The sequence below is a fragment of the Dipodomys merriami genome, unplaced genomic scaffold (genome assembly GCF_024711535.1).
Source record: "Dipodomys merriami isolate MVZ:Mamm:240054 unplaced genomic scaffold, mDipMer1.0.p SCAF_3, whole genome shotgun sequence".
NCBI classification, from domain to species: Eukaryota; Metazoa; Chordata; class Mammalia; order Rodentia; family Heteromyidae; genus Dipodomys; species Dipodomys merriami.
The window spans coordinates 35,205,918-35,224,533 of NW_027204492.1; the positions used below are offsets into that span (position 1 = coordinate 35,205,918).

Here is an 18,616-nt window from a genome sequence, read left to right on the forward strand (position 1 = left end):
TTGTCTTCATATGTACTGTCTTGCAGTATTCCTTGCTAGGGTAAAAATAAATATACTTTTATATTTGTATTTTATCTGAATATAAATATACAAATACATTTTATATTTATATTTTATTTATATTTATCCTAGCAAGGAATACTTCAAAGCAAATATATATGTATATATTTATATCTGTATAAATATAAAGGAAGACATGTTTAATTAATTTGTTTATTTTATTATTTATTTTTCCAATGACATTGATAAATTCAATCTTGTCCCATTTGGCTGATAAAGAAACTGAGGCCAGGAAATGGCCAAGTGACTTAACCAAAGTCCTATATTAATGAGTTACAGATCTGATGCCTTACTTAAATGGTGACTTTTCCTTTAAAGACAAATTGGAAGTAACCAGCAATGGGAAGAATTGAATGATGACTGCCCTTTGCTGCAATTTCATGTAATCCCTGAAAGACCTGAAAATTTCTTCCTCCAAAGGCAAACATTTTTTTCATTCTAGGCATAGTTTGACACTATGGGTCCTCCTCTGAAGCTCTTCAAAAACCAGAAGTACCAGGAACTCAAGCAGGAGTGCATCAGAGACAGCATACTTTTCTGTGACCCAACCTTTCTGCCTGAAAATGATTCGCTTTTTTACAACAGACTGCTTCCAGGAAAAGTGATATGGAAACGTCCCCAGGTAACTCCCTACCAACATGGTATCCCTCTTGGCCTCCTTCCTCAAAATTAAACTGACTAATGTACTATGTAGGGAAATCTTGGAAGTCATTTTTTTCCTTTTCCTTTCCTTTTTACTCTTATCTCATCCTTCCTTTCTCTATATCTTCTTTTCAATCTTTTTTCTATTCTCTATTTCTCTCTTTCCCTTTGTCTATCTCTATATTTTTCTTTATCTCTTCACTAGTTCTTTCTTTCTTTCACTCTTCCTTTCCCCTTTCTCTATCCTTTCCTTTCCTTAGCTCTTCTTTTCTCTATACATAAACAAGGTATACATTCATGGGATACACCATGATGTTTTGATATAGCTGCACACTTAAAAATACCACACTTAAAAACTACCACAATTAAACGAATTCACATATCCATCACCTTTCATAAAGGAAATTACAGGCTGCATTTAGCTTAAGAAAAGCTAAATATTAGCCAAATTTTTGTCAGATTTTAATTTAATTTAAACTTGACACAGCAACACCAAAAATCTTTATATTTCAATTTTTTGAATGCTCCATTGAGTAAAATAAAGGTAGCCAAAAGCAACTACATTCTTTTTTTAAACACAACTACATTCTGGTTTCTTTAGTAAGTTGCCTATTATAGCAACTTAAGGATAATTTTAGAGCAATGGTGGAGGGAGGGGGTAAATCTCCTCATATAATGATGATAATGAAATGAAATGTACAGTAAAAGGTGTGCATTGCACTGGTGGGAAGGAGGCTTAGCTGCTTTTTGGATTTCCTCCCCTGTATCATTACACAGTGTAAAGTAGGATCCACATAGAATTGCATGTCTTTCAGTACCTAGGAGTAACTGATAGTCATTATGGTTCTCTATAAAACATCTGTATGTTGTATGTCAAAGCAGGTCTCAGGATCCCTTCACAAGATGTATGGGAATGAGAGCACCATGTACAGTAAGATAAGGTGGTATGGTGATGGGTCTGGAGAATGAAGGGCATCATTAATATATTTAATTGGTAAAACTGAACTGATGCATATTCTACCTGAGCTCCTTCCCAATGTCAGTGATGGGATGTTATAGGCCATTTGGAGAGATTATGAAATGCAAATTCTTAAAAGGTCACAAAATCTACATAATGGGGTATCTTTTTGTTCATGATTGTGGGACCACTTCATTACTTGCCTTCTTTTATTTAGTGGTACTTAGGTTTGAATTCAGGGTCTCGTATTTACTAGAGAAGCACCCTACCAGTTGAGCCACATCACAGCCCTTTGTTTGTCTTCTTTAAGGAGCCAACTGTGACCCTTTATTGCAATTTCCACAGCTTCAACTCCTGAATGTAATTCCAATATTTACTTCAGTTTATACAGATGGCCACAAGGTGGTGCCAAAATACACTGGTTACACTGCTGAGACTTAGTGTGTTCACAAAGCAGGAAATTCAAGACTGGAGACTGTGTGGTTCAGTGGTACACCGAACTCAGTGGCACTAGGTTCAATCCCAAAGCAAAAAAAAAAAAAAAAAAAGTGAGACTTTCTGTGCCTATATTTGTCACTTATGCAGATATTCTTCTTCAATAAAACATGAGGAATAATTTAACTAGTATTTAGATATTTAGAGTAGTGAGACCTTTTTGACCCCTTTTCCCAAAAATACACAGAGAAAAAGAGATATGTCATGTGGGAGCCATTTTTATGAATAGATGGTGATAATGAGGATTGTTTCAGCTTTATGATGCTTGGACATAAGGGAGAAGATGTCAGTAGGGCCAAAGTAGCTGAAAAGGAAGCAGAAAATTGAGAAATTTATTGGGTAGGTGTCTTTTTAAAAACAGTACAATTTTGAAAATATTTATAGGGTAAGGAATAGACAGTAATGAAGTGAAGATAAAGGAAAGAAAAGGAATGCTTGATGGGAGTAAAGTAGGTGGGAAGAGATCTAGTACAAAACTGCAAGTCAACATGAACTCATTTCCCAGATGTGAACCAAGTAGAGATTGTTTCTTGTGCTGGCTTGTCTATAGATGCATCTTCCCTCTTTCTCTTGTCTCATCCCTTTGTCCTCTGCTTTCATCATACAAATTCTGTGGTTTAATCTTAACTGGATTAGAGGGAAAGAAAAGAAAAACCTTAATTGTGACACTAGTCCATTTTTTTCCCTCTGAGGTAAGCAATCCCCTTTCTGGAATAAGGGAAAGTGTGTGTGTGTGTGTGTGTGTGTGTGTGTGTGTGTGTGTGTGTGTGTGTGTGAGAGAGAGAGAGAGAGAGAGAGAGAGAGAGAGAGAGAGAGAGAGAGAGAGAGAGAGAGACCAAGACACACAGAGAGAGACAGAGAGAGAGAGAGAAAGAGAGACAGGACAGAGACAGAGAGACAAGAGAGACAAAGACACAGAGAGATAGAGAGACAGAGACAGACTGAGGAGAAGAGAAAAGAAACAAGTAAGGAGGGGTAGAAAAAGAAATCAATATTTATGGCATCCCTACTATGGGTCAGGTACTATTTCTACACATTGTTCCAGTTCATTTCACCCTTATTTACCACTGCTTCATGAGGTAGGTATGTTCAAATTAGTTTGATATAATTTTTCTTGATTAAAAAATAACAATAAATATTTTGTCCATTTTATGGATGAGGAAATTATGCCTCCAAGAGAAGCTAAATAACAAGATGAGATTTGAATCCTGGCTTCAATTGAAATCACACATGCTATTATGTCCAGGAAAGTTGTTTGTGACTTTTCACATTACAAAATAGGTAGCTTCCTTCCAATCAATTCTCACATTCCTCCTCACTATTGATGTTGTTTTATTAATTGATCCATGTTCTTCCTTTTGATAACATTATGTATGTTTAGTGTCAATGAACCCCTGAAGGAAAGTCACTTAAGACATATTTGAGCACCTGCTCTATGGAAAGGGGCCTTTTGTGGGGAGTAGGAGAAAAAATAAGGTTCTGGGCCACTCTCTGAACCTTCTCAGAAAGATGTAGACTCCCTTCCTGCTAGAATGGAGGCCAAGCCTGTGGTCAAGATCCACATCAAAATTCTCTGACCTTTCATTAGGAAAGCTGAAAGAGTACTGGGCCTCTCTGAATTGCCTCAGCAAGACTAAATGGGTTATTGAATCCCCTTTCCCTCATTGGGAAAGTTGAGATCCTAGTTTACAGGGAAGCCTATAAACATCTTGTCCCTTAGCATGCCACATAGCCTCACATTCAACCAAGACTATTTTCTGAACTTTCCAATATGGAGGCAGCACCATTAACTTGATAACTTGGTATTCTTTCTCTGTGTTGCTCTGTCCCTGTCCCTGTCTCTCTCTTGTCCTCTCCTTTCTCCACCCCCCTTCCCCCAGCCCTGCATTCCTAAGGATTAAACCTAGGGTCATGCACATGCTAGGAGAGGCATTCAGAAAACTTCCATATTGATAGTTGAACAAACGTGACTCCAATTCGGGGTTAGAGTCACCTCCCCTCCATCCTCCTTTTCACGACCTGTTTTAAACAGCTTCCTTCATTGCTTTAGATCGAAAGGATTGACAAATATGTTTTTATGACAGTTCAGTGATGTCATCTGCCCATAAACTCCAGAGGGAAACTCTTCTCAACTCTTCCAGTGATTCAAAGGGTCACTATTTTCTAGCCTCTGGGTACACAAGTACATTACTTGAGATTATGTGCTTCTATTGTTCCTGTCCTCATGGAGCCCTAATTTTAAGTCTAATAAACAATAAGATCTGAGTTATACTAAGGTGCAGTTTGACTGGAAGGCTGCAGGTAGGATTTTTAGGCTAAAACGTGCCTTGCCAAATTCCTGCTGAAATCTCTTCTCCAGCTTCTTCCTGCCCCTTTGGCATTCTTCCCGACTGACTCATATCCACCTACAATAGTGTCTTAAAGTCAGACACATCTAATCCCCGACTGAAATAGAGCTAGGCCTCATGGGAATGTGCACAGCCAGCTGTGCGGGAACAAAGGGTACCTGCTTAAGATCTTCTGTCAGTTCTCCTGGGTAAGTTTGGTGGATTGTTTTGTCTTGTTTTCCAGTACTGGAGATGGAATCCAGGGCCTTGAGCTTGGTAGCCAAGCACTGTACTGCTTGGTCCTCACTCCAGCCATATGTTTTGTTCATATTTTTGTCGTTGAAACAAAAATATCACTAGTTTTTCCTGGACTATCCTTAAACTCCTGTCTCAGTCTCCTAAGTGGCTGGGCTTATATGCATGCTCCATCATACTTAATTCACTCCCAGTCAAATTTTAAATTCTCTCTCCTACCATTACCCTTCTTTTGGATAATATTCTCCCCTGGTACCATTTTACTATATTATGTGGGTGACATAGGAAGGTGATGAGCTGTATTAGATTAAAATGGTGGAAGTAAGAAAGGAAGGGAGAGAGAAATCAGAGGAAATGTCAAAAGCCAAATAGGCTTTTGTATGAGACAATGATAAAGGAAGGAAACACTTTTCTCTTTGAGCTAATCAAAATTTACATATACCTGGTCAATGTGACTTCTTTATTCAGGAATGCAGGACTAAACTGCTTTTCTTTCTTTATGAGAGCACATCCTTCCACGTAAGTACTTCTGTTTTCCACTATTTACACAATCAAAAGGACTGAAATAGGCCCAGATCTTCTTTCCAACTGTTCTATTTATTTTAAAAACTTTAGTGTTTTGTTTGAGAAGTATAATTATATACTGTGAAATGTACCTTTTTTTTAACATTCGATGCAATAATTTTTGGTAATTTTATAGGGCTGTACAAGCATTATCACAACCTAGACTTAGAATAGTTTCATCACTCCAATAAGATCCCTGGGTGCATTTCCCTGATAGACTTTTAGTTTCTATCTAGATTTGCCAATTCTACACTTTTTTCTTAAAAGAGATTCATAAACTTAAGAAGCTTCTTGCACTTAGCATAAGTTTTCAGTCAGCCATGTTGTAGTGTGTATCAGTTTATTCCTATTGTAGATCAACAGTTCAATGCATACATATGTAATTCTTTCTAATAAAGTGCTTTGGGTTTTTTTTTACTTGGACTCTCCTCCCAGAAGTCTGAAGATTAAAGTAAAAAATTCATTATGTAGTGATTTGGTTGTCGTGGTTGAACGCAGAAGCTTAAGATTTGATTTTCAGGCTCTTTACTGGGTTTTCCTTGGGGGAGTTACAAAGGAACTTGTGATAAAATATTCATGTAGAAGTAAAAATCTACAGGAGAGCCAGGTGACAGGGGCTCATGCCTGTAATCCTAGGTGCTCTATGAAACTCCATCTCCAATTAAGCAGGAAATTCCAGACTGAAGGCAGGTATGGCTCAGTGGTAGAGTTCTAGCCAAGAGCAAGCAAGCTGAACTTGATGCGCTGAATTTAAGCCCTAGTACTGGAGCAGGCGCATGCATGCACACATGCACTCTCATATACACACAGATTCCCAACAGGTAAAGGGGATCCCTTTAGAGATGAGTAACTTTGGTCGCTGAACCCATGTCTACATTTAAGTGTATCATCTGGTGATGGGTCAGTTTTTAAACATAAGATAATCTTTGTTTGAACCAGCACATAAAGTCGTTAGGTCCTAAATGGCAGTTCAATTCAAGTTAACCACTGAAATTTCTGGGACTGCTTAGCTATAATGTACCATCTGTGGAGCTTGCCATGCTTCTGCTTCTGCTTCTGCTAGCTTGTATGTAGCACTTTTCAGGCTGCATTCACTCTTCTGGATGTTGGCTTTCTAGAGAAAATTTTATTTTATTGTGGTCCCTAATGTTTACCCTGAACCTCAATGCTTATTATTAGCAAGTTTCACCTGCAAAAGAAAAATCACTAAAGATTTGGATGTGGCTGGTGCAAAGGAAGCCTCTTAGAGTGACATGAGTCCCCTCTCCAAGAGGCCTCTGGAAACTAGGATGAGGTGAGGATTATCGGGAGGGTCCTCAATGCTCAACTAAGTGAAACTATTTTCTAAAGAAGATGTTTACTTACATAAGGTTTTGGATTTGGGTGTGGATATGTGTGGTCCATTCCAGCCCTCCTCATGGTGTTCAACTTCTTAATTGTGTATATTTCCCCTGAAGAAATTATTTTGCCTTGACATAAGAGCTCAGTTCAAGGATAATTTCAACTGTGCCAACACAGCTGGGAGCCATTAGGAACTCAGCATCTCCAGCCCCCACAGTACTCCCAAGCCACCCAAATGTTGTGAATTTGTGAGCTGTGACCTCTCCCCCAACCTCACTCCTACCTCTCCAGCATAGCTCAGTCTGAAATGTCCCATCTGCATGCACTCTGTCTTTCAGCTTGCAGTCACAGAGAAATTTCTCCAGTCGTCCTTTCTTAACTCCAATAGGAAGATATCCAATATGGCCAAAAGTACAGGAAAAGTCACGAAACAGCCTTTTCATTAATTTCAAGTTACACCAAACAATTCTTCTGGATATTAGATTTGCATTGGCTTGTTACCCTTTCTAACTCACTGGCTGTTTTCTAGTCATTTTAATGACTCACTTCCTTAAAGAGGTAGAAGATAATGGTTTAGTATTTGTCTCCTGTGTTTCTCATCATGATGCTTAAATATAATCTAAGACTGATTTATATTTAGTGTGTTGGATTGAAAGGGTCAAGTTCTAATGGTGATATTTATCCTGGAACCAAAAGCTAAGAAATCTCACAAGAAAAATGGAGTGGGATGGCTGACTGAAATTTGTGGCAGCATCTGCCTCAGGTTGCTGCGTAATCCCTTTATGCAGGGCCATGGATAGTCTAAAAGCAAAGGGATGGGCTAGCCAAGGCCAGAGCTTACTTCTTTCCTAGTGTGGTCATGGGAAGAATCAGAAACTTCAGATTTAGTGTCCTACTAAGTAGCTAACTAGTCAGAGAAGCAAGTTATTGCCCCTCTCAGAGCCTATTTTATTATGTAGTTAGTTTCTACAATTTCTCTTGGTTTTGACATTACATGATCTATTCATGTCTTTAAATACATTGTTAAACAGATCTCATGTATGAAGAATGGTTAGGAAAAACTAGGAATCATCCAGTTCCTCAAAATGAAATCAATTATATATAAATGTATATCCCTTACTTACATGACTCTTTATGTCATGAAGAGAAGTTGATATATCAAAAGTATCGACTGAATCTAGACTCTTGTTGTGAAATGAGTCTTAGGAAAATTTAAGACAATATCAAATAAGTCTTAACCACAAGTATCTGCAGAAAGCCAGCAAATATCTTGCCTTACTAATCGAAATGCGTAGTTTTTCCTATGCAATTGTTCACGTTATCATTTTTTCCATGCTAGGAAACTGTGGTATGTTTCATCTAGACTCATGAAATCTATAACTTTGCTTCATGTTCCAAATAAAATGGTAACATCTGATCATCTGATGTACAAAGCAAAACCCATGCTTAGTTTATTAGCTTCATTTGTAGTAAAAGCAAAAAAGATAGAAAAAGAAAAGGAGGGGATCTCACTCATCCCACACACCTGCTGCATGTTCAATAAACAAAAAAAAATGAGCTGCTGAGAACCCATAAAACACTGAAGATAGTTTTCTCCTAAGACAAAAAAATATAGTGATTAGACTCCAGACCTGGATCTTAAACAAAAAAGACCAGAAAATCTAAAGCTGAAAACCCATCTAACCATCTCCTTTTGGCAGAGGGATGCTCAATTAATCTTTAGTTTGGACTTGTCCTTGCCCAGAATGCCTCTTTCTTTCCAGAGTTATTTTGGCTTTTAAAGAATAAATGGAATGCTTCATTCTGTAGACCAGACCCTTCATCAGGCAGAATTATATCCATTAAAAAGGAGGGTTGAGGATCAGAAAAATATAGCTGTCGTTTTTTAATCATTTTAAAAGAGTATATGTCTAGATTTTCTTTCCATTCGAGACTAAGATTTATTTCTGCTGGGTAAGCAGAATGTCAAGGTACCAGCCAGCTGCCTTATCCACGGAGCTTTCTCCACCTATCAAGGCTTATTTGGTATGTCCTGCCTTTGAACTCTTCAAGTGCTGATATTCTGAGACACAGTCATGTTCACAAGTATATGCTATCAAATATGCTGCTATGCCTTTGTCTTGGTCTGTTTCTCTGTTATGCCTCCATATCTCTGTGTGTACTGGCCTAACTATATTCTGCTCATGCATTGCCACCACTATGCATCTATTCTATCTACTATCAGAGGAACTTTGAAGATCTTTCCGCTAGGCACCAATTTTACTTTAAAAATGGGTCCATCATGCCCTTATCACATTCTGTCATAATTATATTAGTTGGATCTTCTTTTTTCTACTCACAGGGTGAAAAGAAAATATACACATTGAAAATGAACACTGCCCTCCTCTCTGCCCAGATCCCTTTAGAATATATACAGTTGGAAAGCATCTGTTGACGTACTTCCCTGCATGGTCTAGTAACATTTGCTATTAATACTTCTATCATCTATACCCATCCAAAGATGTGGGGGGGGAGTTTTGTTGCCATGGAGACTACTGTTGCCTTTTCTGTGTGTTAGAAAAGGACTTCCTCTAAGGTCTCCTAGCTCATTTTCCTGGAAAGGCAGATGCATTAACGTTTACCTCCTTCAGCCCCTGTCTCTTAAATACAATCACTCTTCCAAGGAGAGGTACATCAGAAAATCTTGCCCTGATAAAAATAGAACCAGAATGTAATATGCTCTTCTCATCTTTCAAAGTTCATTGCTATAATGAAAACTCTTCCAAGTCCCAATATTAAGGACTATCCACTAGCACCTATCATTCTATCTCATTACATCCTCAACATTTCTTTAGTCATTTTCCCACATGACCCTTTTCCTGTGGCTAAATGATTCACTGCTTTGTGTTTTTCCTTACAATCCTTTTGACCCCGCTGTGAAGATCCTAGCCCAATCTTCTCTATGGAGGCAATCTGCCTAGCTAAGCTCACAGTGACTCTTGGGAAGCTCTTTCTAGAGTATTCTACAAAAATTGTTGTTTTTACAGGACATCTGTGATGACCCCCGTCTGATTGTGGGAAACATTAGTCACCACCAGTTAATCCAGGGGAGACTGGGACACAAGCCGATGATTTCTGCATTTTCATGTTTGGCTGTTCAGGAAGCTCACTGGACAAAGGTAATTTCCTTTCTACTCTGCTTTGTCACCTATACTGGATGTTTTATTGTCATTCTCACTGATTTGACTCAGTATTCATAATTGCATTCTATGTACCTATGGGGATGTAAAGCCAGTAGGAATCAGCAAGTCATTAACAAAAATATATGCAAAACAGAAGAGGTGAGAAAGATGGAAATAGATCTCTGAAAATGTTCTACTAAATTATGAACACAAAAATTCCCTTCAGAGTCCGGTAGCATTCAAAATGATGACATATTTGGAACAAAGAGCATTTTCCTCATAGAAACAATTTTAGACTATAAATGTGAAATTGGTACATAAAAAGAATTTCTTCAATATCGCATTACTGTTACTTGTCATTGAATGAAATCAATATTCCACACTCCATATGAATGCTTTAGAATGGACATATGAGAATAACTACAGTAAGGCTTGTATTTTGATTGGTCTTACTCTTTTCTTTGAACTCTTTTTTTTTAATGTTTTTTATCGTGAAAATACTGTACAGAGGGGTTACAGTTACATGAGCAAGGTAATGTGTAATTTCTTATCAAGCATTGTTGCTTCCTCCTTTGTTTTACCCCACCATCCCTTCCCTCCCACCTCCACAACTACACTCCCGCTACCCCCGCCTAAATTGTAAAGTTCATTTTTCAACATAGTGCCTTGTACACCTCATTGTTAAATGGTTCAACCTGTATCCATAAACATTTTGTTTTTTCCCTTCCCCTCCCCCAATTATACCAACATCAAATAAAGTGAAAACAAGGGTTATACCATGGGGGAGGAACATACAAAGCACATGGTATCTTATAAATACGTTAGAAACAATAGCAAGAAAGAAAAAAAAACCACTTGTGTCCCTATCTTGGGGTTCATTTCGCTTAACTTCATCTTATCTGGTCATATGTACATAGCTTTTGACCTTTTCTACTTATCCCACACATATACTAGTTATTGCAAATAAGGGAAACCATGGGACCTATGTTTCTTTGGGCCTGGCTTACTTCACTTAATATATTTTTTCCAAGTATTTCCATTTCCTAACAAATGGGGTGATGTCATTCTTTCTGATGGATGGTCTTACTCTTTTAAATGTGTTGTTTATATGTCTTCACATGTAATTATAAATATCTTTGAAGTGTCTGTTGTTTATTATCTAGTTTATGGTTGATTATCTGTCAGAAACATCTGCCTTGCTGGCCCAGCCATACTGTATATTCAGAGCAGGTACGGTAATATCATCCTCAGCAAAGCAGAACTTGGGAAATAGATATTGTAGACAAAAATCCCCTAGTCTAGGTGTATCAGGAATGCTTCATTTTGTCACATGCTTTTGTCAGTATCTGGATATGGTGTGGAGTAACAACATGGAACTGAATGTTTTTACCTTTCCAGACAATTCCCAATCATAAGGAACAGGAGTGGGATCCTCGCAAGCCAGATAAATATGCTGGAATATTTCGTTTCCGATTCTGGCATTTTGGAGAGTGGACTGAGGTGGTGATTGATGACTTGTTACCCACTATCAATGGAGATCTGGTTTTTTCCTTCTCCACCTCCATGAATGAGTTTTGGAATGCTCTACTGGAAAAAGCTTATGCAAAGTAAGGAGATGGTTGGTTAGTCTTTGGTTAGGATATATGAGGAAAGAAAACCCCTGTTTGTCCCTCGGAGTTCATTCTCTACCAACTCATCTTCATAGTTAAAATTGGGTTGTTTAAGTCAGGTTCATAACATTGTTTTGGGACTGGCCCTAGGTCTCAGATATCTTAGATGGCATAGTCTCCATTAAATCCTTAATCTTCCCCTAGTTCTCCCAGATACTTTCCTACTACTAATCCTACTACTAAATCTTTCTTACTACTACTATTGATCATATGCAATTATCACCTAGTTTGCTATCCTGGGGTTTGAACTCAGGTTTTCACACTTGCTGAGCAAGAGCTCTACCAGCTGAACAATACTTCTATCTCTTTTGACTCTGGCTATTTTTGAGATGGGATTTTGTTTTTTGCCTAGGCTGGCATGGTCTATGACCTTCTTGCTTATAATTGCTGCTATTGTTGGCATGACCAGTACATAGCACCACATCCATGCTTTTCTATTGCAATGGGATCTTTCAAACTTTTTCTCCCTGGATTGACTTGGTGCCATGATCTTCCTGATCTCAACCTCCTGTGTAGCTTGGATGACAGGTGTATACCACCATGCCAAGCTATTGGTTCAGATAGAGTCTCATGAAATTCTGCCCACCCCCATGCTGGCCTTACTCCACAATCCTTAGGCTCTCTGCCTCCCAAATAGCTAGGATTCTAGACATGAGCCACCAGTTTCTGGCTCCACTGCATTTTTTGCTTGTGAAATGCCTGTCAGTAGGAAGAAGTTTCTACATGAGCAATCTTTTTTGTTTTGCTTATATGTTTTGTGCTACTAGGGATTGAACTCAAGGCCTTATGCTTGCTAGGCAGGCACACTACTACTTGAGCCACACCCCAACCCTTTTGCTTAGGTTATTTTTAAGATTTTCCCAGGCTGGTCTCAGGCAGAGATTTTCATATCTCTGACTCCTGAGTAGCTTGGATTATAGTTCTACATCATCATCATTGGCTCTTTATGGACTATCTTTCACCAACAGCCTCCACCTAGAAATCTCAATTTCAAATAATTTCCAAAAACCTCTTATTTTATATATACAGAAAAGCTATCTGGAAAAATTCTAAGTAGGGACCATTTAAATTCTTGGAAAGATAATGTCCTTAGTGTGGAAAAAATAACACTACCAAAATAACCTTGCATATTTGCCCCGCACTACCCCTCCCCCCCCCCCAGGTTGCTAGGCTGTTATGAGGCTCTGGATGGTTTGACCATCAGTGATGTCATTGTGGACTTCACGGGCACATTGGCTGAGACTGTTGATATGCAGAAGGGAAGATACACGGAGCTTGTTGAGGAGAAGTACAAGCTGTTTGGCGAATTGTACAAAACATTCACCAAAGGAGGTCTCATTGGCTGCTCCATTGAGGTTTGTGTTCACTCAAAACAACTACTCTACCCTTACTGCTCTCACTAAGAGATTACAAAAGTTAGTATGGAACATTTCCCTTAACCTGGAGATCCATGAAAAACCAGTAATGGAACTCAGAAAGCTAACATAAGCACATAGCCCTGGCATGGTGACTGGGGAGCTTGAACATTTTATCTATTTGAACTAATCATTCCAGTGAGGCATACAAGCTGGTATAAATAGCTTCTTGCAAATGATTCCTCTGGTCTCAGCTCTTGGATATTGAGTTTGCTCAAGAAATTAGTTGTATCAGAGTGTTTTGTAATACACTCCACTGAGTAATTTCAACCTGAATTGTTTAAGTGGGGGGTTATTACATTAATTTCATCTCCATGACTTCATTTTATAACTGGTTGGGTGTAAATTTAATCTGCATAGGAAGACATAGATAAACACATTGGGATAAACTAATTAAGAAAGAAGGGGAAAGCAAGACTTAGATCTCCCAATTCCTATGTCCTTTTGTCTTTTTTGCTCCCAGTCTCCAAGTCAGGAGGAACAAGAAGTTGAAACTGATTGGGGTCTTCTAAAGGGCCATACCTACACCATGACTGACATTCGTAAAATGCGCCTTGGAGAAAGACTTGTGGAAGTCTTCAGTGCTGAGAAGCTGTATATGGTTCGCCTAAGGAACCCCTTAGGAAGACAGGAATGGAGTGGCCCCTGGAGTGAAATGTGAGTGACCTTCTACTTTTCCTCCTATATTTCCAAAGCTCTGTTGTTGTTCTAAGCCTATTCCTCCTAGTGGGCTTTCAGTGCTCAGGGACATCTGGAGTGCTTGTTGGGCATGGGGTCTATGACTCAGCTAGAGGTAAGATAAAGCAGGCCTGCTTGATGCTCATGTATTGTGTTTCCTTTGACAACTTGTTTACTATATGAAAGTCAATGGCAAACCTAATAGCTCCTCCTTGTATTCTTTATTTACCTTTAGTTCTGAAGAGTGGCAGCAACTGACTATAACAGATCGCAAGAACCTGGGGCTTGTTATGTCTGATGATGGGGAATTTTGGTGAGGAGAGGTGTTCTGCATTTAAGGGAATTTGGGCTTCTTCCTGGACTAGAAAGTGGTGAACTATTAAATACCATCTTCTTTCCTTTCTTGCACTACTTCCATTCAGGATGAGTCTCGAAGATTTTTGCCGCAACTTTCACAAGCTGTATGTGTGCCGTAATGTGAACACACCTATTTTTGGCCGCAAGGAGCTGGAATCAGTGCTGGGATGCTGGACTGTGGATGATGATCCCCTAATGAACCGCTCAGGAGGCTGCTATAACAACCGTGATACCTTCCTGCAGAATCCCCAGGTTAAAGACAAACTGTATAGCCAATAGGAATACAGGTTTCATTTTGGTCCTTTCTGGAGTTTTATATTAGCATTCCATCTTCCATTTGTAGCTATTGTGTAATATTCATCAAGCAAGATCCCAAGGGATTAAGACTCAGATGCTTGTAAAAACACAGCAGACTATGTCTCCTTGAAGAAACAAACCTTGGCAGCATTACCTTGCCCCTCTGCTGTCCAGATTGCTTGGTATAACTCTTAACCTCTGCTTTATTGGGATGATCCCACAATGGTTAGAGAGAATTTCTTTCCAAATGCTGTCATAATTCTTCCTCATTTGCCTTTACTGCCCAACTATTTTCTTTAATGCATATTTTTTGTGCCAATACTGGAGCTTGATCTCAAGGCCTGGGCATAATCCTTGAGACTTTTACTGAAGGCTAGCACTCTACCATTTGAGGCACTTCTCTACTTACAGCTTTTGGTGGTTAATTTGAGCTAAGAGTCTCATGGACAGGGCTGGCCATGATCTTCAGATCTCAGCCTCCTAAATAGCTCGGATTACAGATGTGAGTCACCAGCACCTGGCCTCATCTTCTTTTTCACATAGTTAACTCTTCTGAATGCTATCATAAAACCTCCCTTTTCTTACCTAGAACAAGGTCACATTTTATTGGTGTGCATTGCATTGTACATAATTAGAGGCTTCATCATGACACATATGCCAAACTGGGGAAATGACGGCTGTGTATATATGTGGACAGTATGATTTATATTTAGCAAGTGAATGAATTATCCAAGGCCTAATTGGTCAATAGTAAGGCCATAAATTAACTCAAGGCTTTATGTCTGATTGTTGTTTTATTTCATGAAATTGAAGCTTGTTTGTCTGAAATGGGAATTATAACTCTGATCTTTGGTGGCCTCTTTCCCTTAGTATATCTTCACTGTGCCTGAGGATGGGCACAAGGTGATCATGTCCCTGCAACAGAAGGACCTGCGCACTTACCGCAGAATGGGAAGACCTGACAATTACATTATTGGTTTTGAGCTCTTCAAGGTAAAAAGGGACTTTTGGAGGAGAAAGAATAAAGGCAATCAGAGGCTAAATTCGTTGTTTGGAGTTAGGGGAGTTATGAAGATGTAAAGAAAATGATTCAGGACCTTCAAACATAGAAACTGATTTGAACAGAGTGGAGCACTTTATCCCATGTTGTTTCTAGGTGGAGATGAACCGCAGATTCCGCCTCCATCACCTCTACATCCAGGAGCGTGCTGGGACTTCCACTTATATTGACACTCGTACTGTATTTCTGAGCAAGTATCTGAAGAAGGGCAACTATGTGCTTGTCCCCACCATGTTCCAGCATGGCCGTACCAGCGAATTTTTACTGAGAATCTTCTCTGAAGTGCCTGTTCAACTCAGGTTTGGTTGTTTTAAGCAAGCCCTTCAAATACTTGTTCTCTGCTTCACCACCAATCCTAAAGCTTTTGACACTTTTTCATCTCTCTATACTATACTATAACACTAATGATGAGACAACCTGTTCAAGCAAGACACAACTAATTGAAATGATGGTGGTTAAAATATTCCCCAGTTGAGGTCTGTTCATCTGAGTTCTGAACTGGTGCTTGAGGGGAATAGGCTTATAAGCCCTAGTTTTTTCACTTACATTGTATTTTCTGCTCTCTGGTTCTTTCTTTTCACCTCATAGCCCTGCTTACTTCAAGTACCTTCAAGTCAGGGGAAACAAACCATACTCAAAACATAATTTATACTTAATGAGGGATGGAATACATATGTAGTAGCTCATAGCTTTCAGCAACGATATCTGCATAGGCACGGCACACTTGTCCCATCAAAGGATGTTCACCAAGAGATGACACATCGTTTTTGATGTTCTAGGGAACTGACCTTAGACATGCCCAAGATGTCTTGCTGGAACCTGGCTCGTGGCTACCCAAAGGTAGTTACCCAGATCACTGTTCACAGCGCTGAAGGCCTGGAAAAGAAGTATGCCAATGAAAGTAAGGACCCCGGGGAGGGGGGTCTCAGAAACAAAATTCTATTCTGTTATTGTGCATATGACTAGAAAAGATAATCAGAAATTATTGTCAACCAGGGTACAGAATAGGATGTAAACCTTGGACACAGTGCACATATTTATTTTTATATTCCAGTAGAAAACATAGGAAAGGAAAAAGTAACAAAGAATTGAGTTGCAGGTCACTTTGTTGCTGAGGCTTTATACCATAACAATTGACTCCATGAGATAGCTGCTTGTCTTTCTGAAAAGGAAACCTTAATCATTATTAAAAATCAAATGCCACTTTTGTTGCAGCTGTAAACCCATATTTGATCATCAAGTGTGGAAAGGAGGAAGTCCGTTCTCCTGTCCAGAAGAATACTGTGCATGCTATTTTTGATATACAGGCTGTTTTCTACAGAAGGACCACTGACATTCCTATTATAGTTGAGGTAAGAATGTGAACAGGAATGCTTATTGGGTCATAGTCCCTACCAGATATTAGATTATCCCAAATACCTTGTGTAGGTTTATGATTGATTAGTCCTTGTTGTCACTTAAAAAAATTTGTGTACCCGTTGTCTTTTATATAAGTTTATCTGATTTGTGGAAGGGAAGAGAACCACCCTTGGTAAGACAAAGTGTGAACCAATTCAACAGTGATACTTAGTAGACAATATATTGGAAATGAACTTTACAACCTGCTTGGGTGGGCAAATGGAAGAAAACGAGGAAGGGGGGAACACTGTTCAAAAAGAAGGGTACTCATTATTTACGTAACTGTAACCCCTCTGTACATCACCTTTACAATAAAATTTAAATTAAAAAAGAGTGAGGATTATCCTGGTTTTTACAGGTTTTATACTCAACAAAACTTTTTTCTAGGCAAAGATACTAACTTTCTTATTCAACTTCACCCTGAATTCCTTGGATTTATTTCAGTGTAGACACATGTTCAGGAGTACTCTTGTGAACTTATGTGCTGTAGAATCTCCTGAGTGTAAGAATGTATTAGTCTAGATCATCCTTACATTGGTAGATCAGGATGGATCCCTGTAGTACGGCAGTATTTCTGAAAGTACTTGTGATCAGCTAACTTTAGGTAACTGTCTCACAAGTGAAGGACAATCTTGAGCTGTTCTTTCTTTTTCTACATTTTGGAACTAGCTCCTTCTCAGACAAAAGACTATCAGGAAAGAACAGAATGGTGTCTTGCCTTTGAAGATCTTTTACAAGCTCACTGTTAAGTTCTACAGGTCACTGGGCAGGTGCCAGTCTCACAGGGGTTGCTTATCCTTGACTTGTCTTTTCAGGTGTGGAACAGCAGGAAATTTTGTGATCAGTTCTTGGGGCAGGTTACTCTGGATGCTGACCCCAGCGACTGCCGTGATCTGAAGTCTCTGTACCTGCGTAACAAGGGTGGTCCAGCTGCCAAAGTCAAGCAAGGCCACATCAGCTTCAAGGTTATTTCCAGCGCTGATCTCACTGAGCTCTAATTTGCCAGTTCAGAGAATCCTGACAGAATTTTCTTTCATTTTATGTCAGGTACTGGGTCTTACTTAAGATTCACAGTCTTTGAAAGGAAAAGAAAAGACACAACAGTTTTTTAAATTTTTTTCTCTCTCTTTGGATAACTTTTCCATACCTCCCAATCCAAGTAGCACGGTAGCTACATAACCTATATACCTCCAGCAGCTGGACAGGGGGGAAGGTGACAGTCCAATCTGGAGATTGTACACATTTGCAAAGAAAAGAAACATCTTGAGAACTTCTGAGGGGGTGAGATTTAGGCAGAACAATAGAATAGCAAGAGCCTAGCCACCTTACAGATGTATTTGGTGTTTTCAGTTGCATCTCTGCCTGTAAGGCATGTTGAAGCAGGAAGAAGGGTTATCAAGGCCAAGCTGGTCTGGCATGATATCCCAACTCCTTGACTTGACAGTATATATAGTGTTACCATCAGTGTTTCATTCAGTAGGTAGAGCTGACTTTAAAGTTCCTAGCCTTTACCACCAACACTGCCACCACCAACACACCTCCACAAAATATAATCCTACCTTAACTCAAGTCACCCCCCCCCCCAATAATAAATTTTACCTTCATGTTGAGGAGGCTTCCTAGGTGCTTAGTCAATGAGCTTTAGCTCAGTGGAAGCCAGCTGTGTGCCACAAGAGGAAAAAAGTGGAAGAAGCTGCAGTGTGAGACAAAACTTCTGTCCATTCACCCACACACACCTACACTCACACACACACATAGGTGCGCACGAACTACCATTCAGGCAAACAGTGGGCAAGGAAGGGCAAAGGAAATTTGAGTGTTATACAGACCAAAAGATGAGACAAGATACTATTCAGGAATAGGACAGCCAATTTGGGGCCCCTGACTGCAATGTGAAACCTCTTGCTGCTAGGTTTACAAACAAGCCCATTGTCCTGT

At 39.2% G+C, this 18,616-nt stretch overlaps 1 protein-coding gene across 1 annotated transcript; it reads left to right on the forward strand.

Annotated features, from left to right (window-relative positions):
• Positions 1-502: 502 nt before the first annotated feature.
• Positions 503-17,993, forward strand: Capn6 (calpain 6). The gene is made up of 12 exons (XM_070038983.1): positions 503-682; positions 9,669-9,800; positions 11,202-11,410; positions 12,636-12,828; positions 13,352-13,545; positions 13,802-13,879; positions 13,989-14,175; positions 15,091-15,213; positions 15,377-15,579; positions 16,060-16,181; positions 16,496-16,632; positions 17,494-17,993. Exons 1-12 carry the CDS (start codon positions 518-520, stop codon positions 17,674-17,676), a joined length of 1,926 nt encoding a protein of 641 aa, XP_069895084.1. The 5' UTR covers positions 503-517; the 3' UTR covers positions 17,677-17,993.
• Positions 17,994-18,616: the final 623 nt, after the last annotated feature.

Coding starts and splice junctions, on each gene's coding strand:
- Capn6 (XM_070038983.1), top strand. CDS start 518: ATGGGTCCTCCTCTGAAGCTCTTCAAAAACCAGAAGTACCAGGAACTC. Junction 683..9,668: donor TGATATGGAAACGTCCCCAG/GTAACTCCCTAC, acceptor TTGTTTTTACAG/GACATCTGTGATGACCCCCG. Junction 15,214..15,376: donor TTGGTTTTGAGCTCTTCAAG/GTAAAAAGGGAC, acceptor TGTTGTTTCTAG/GTGGAGATGAACCGCAGATT.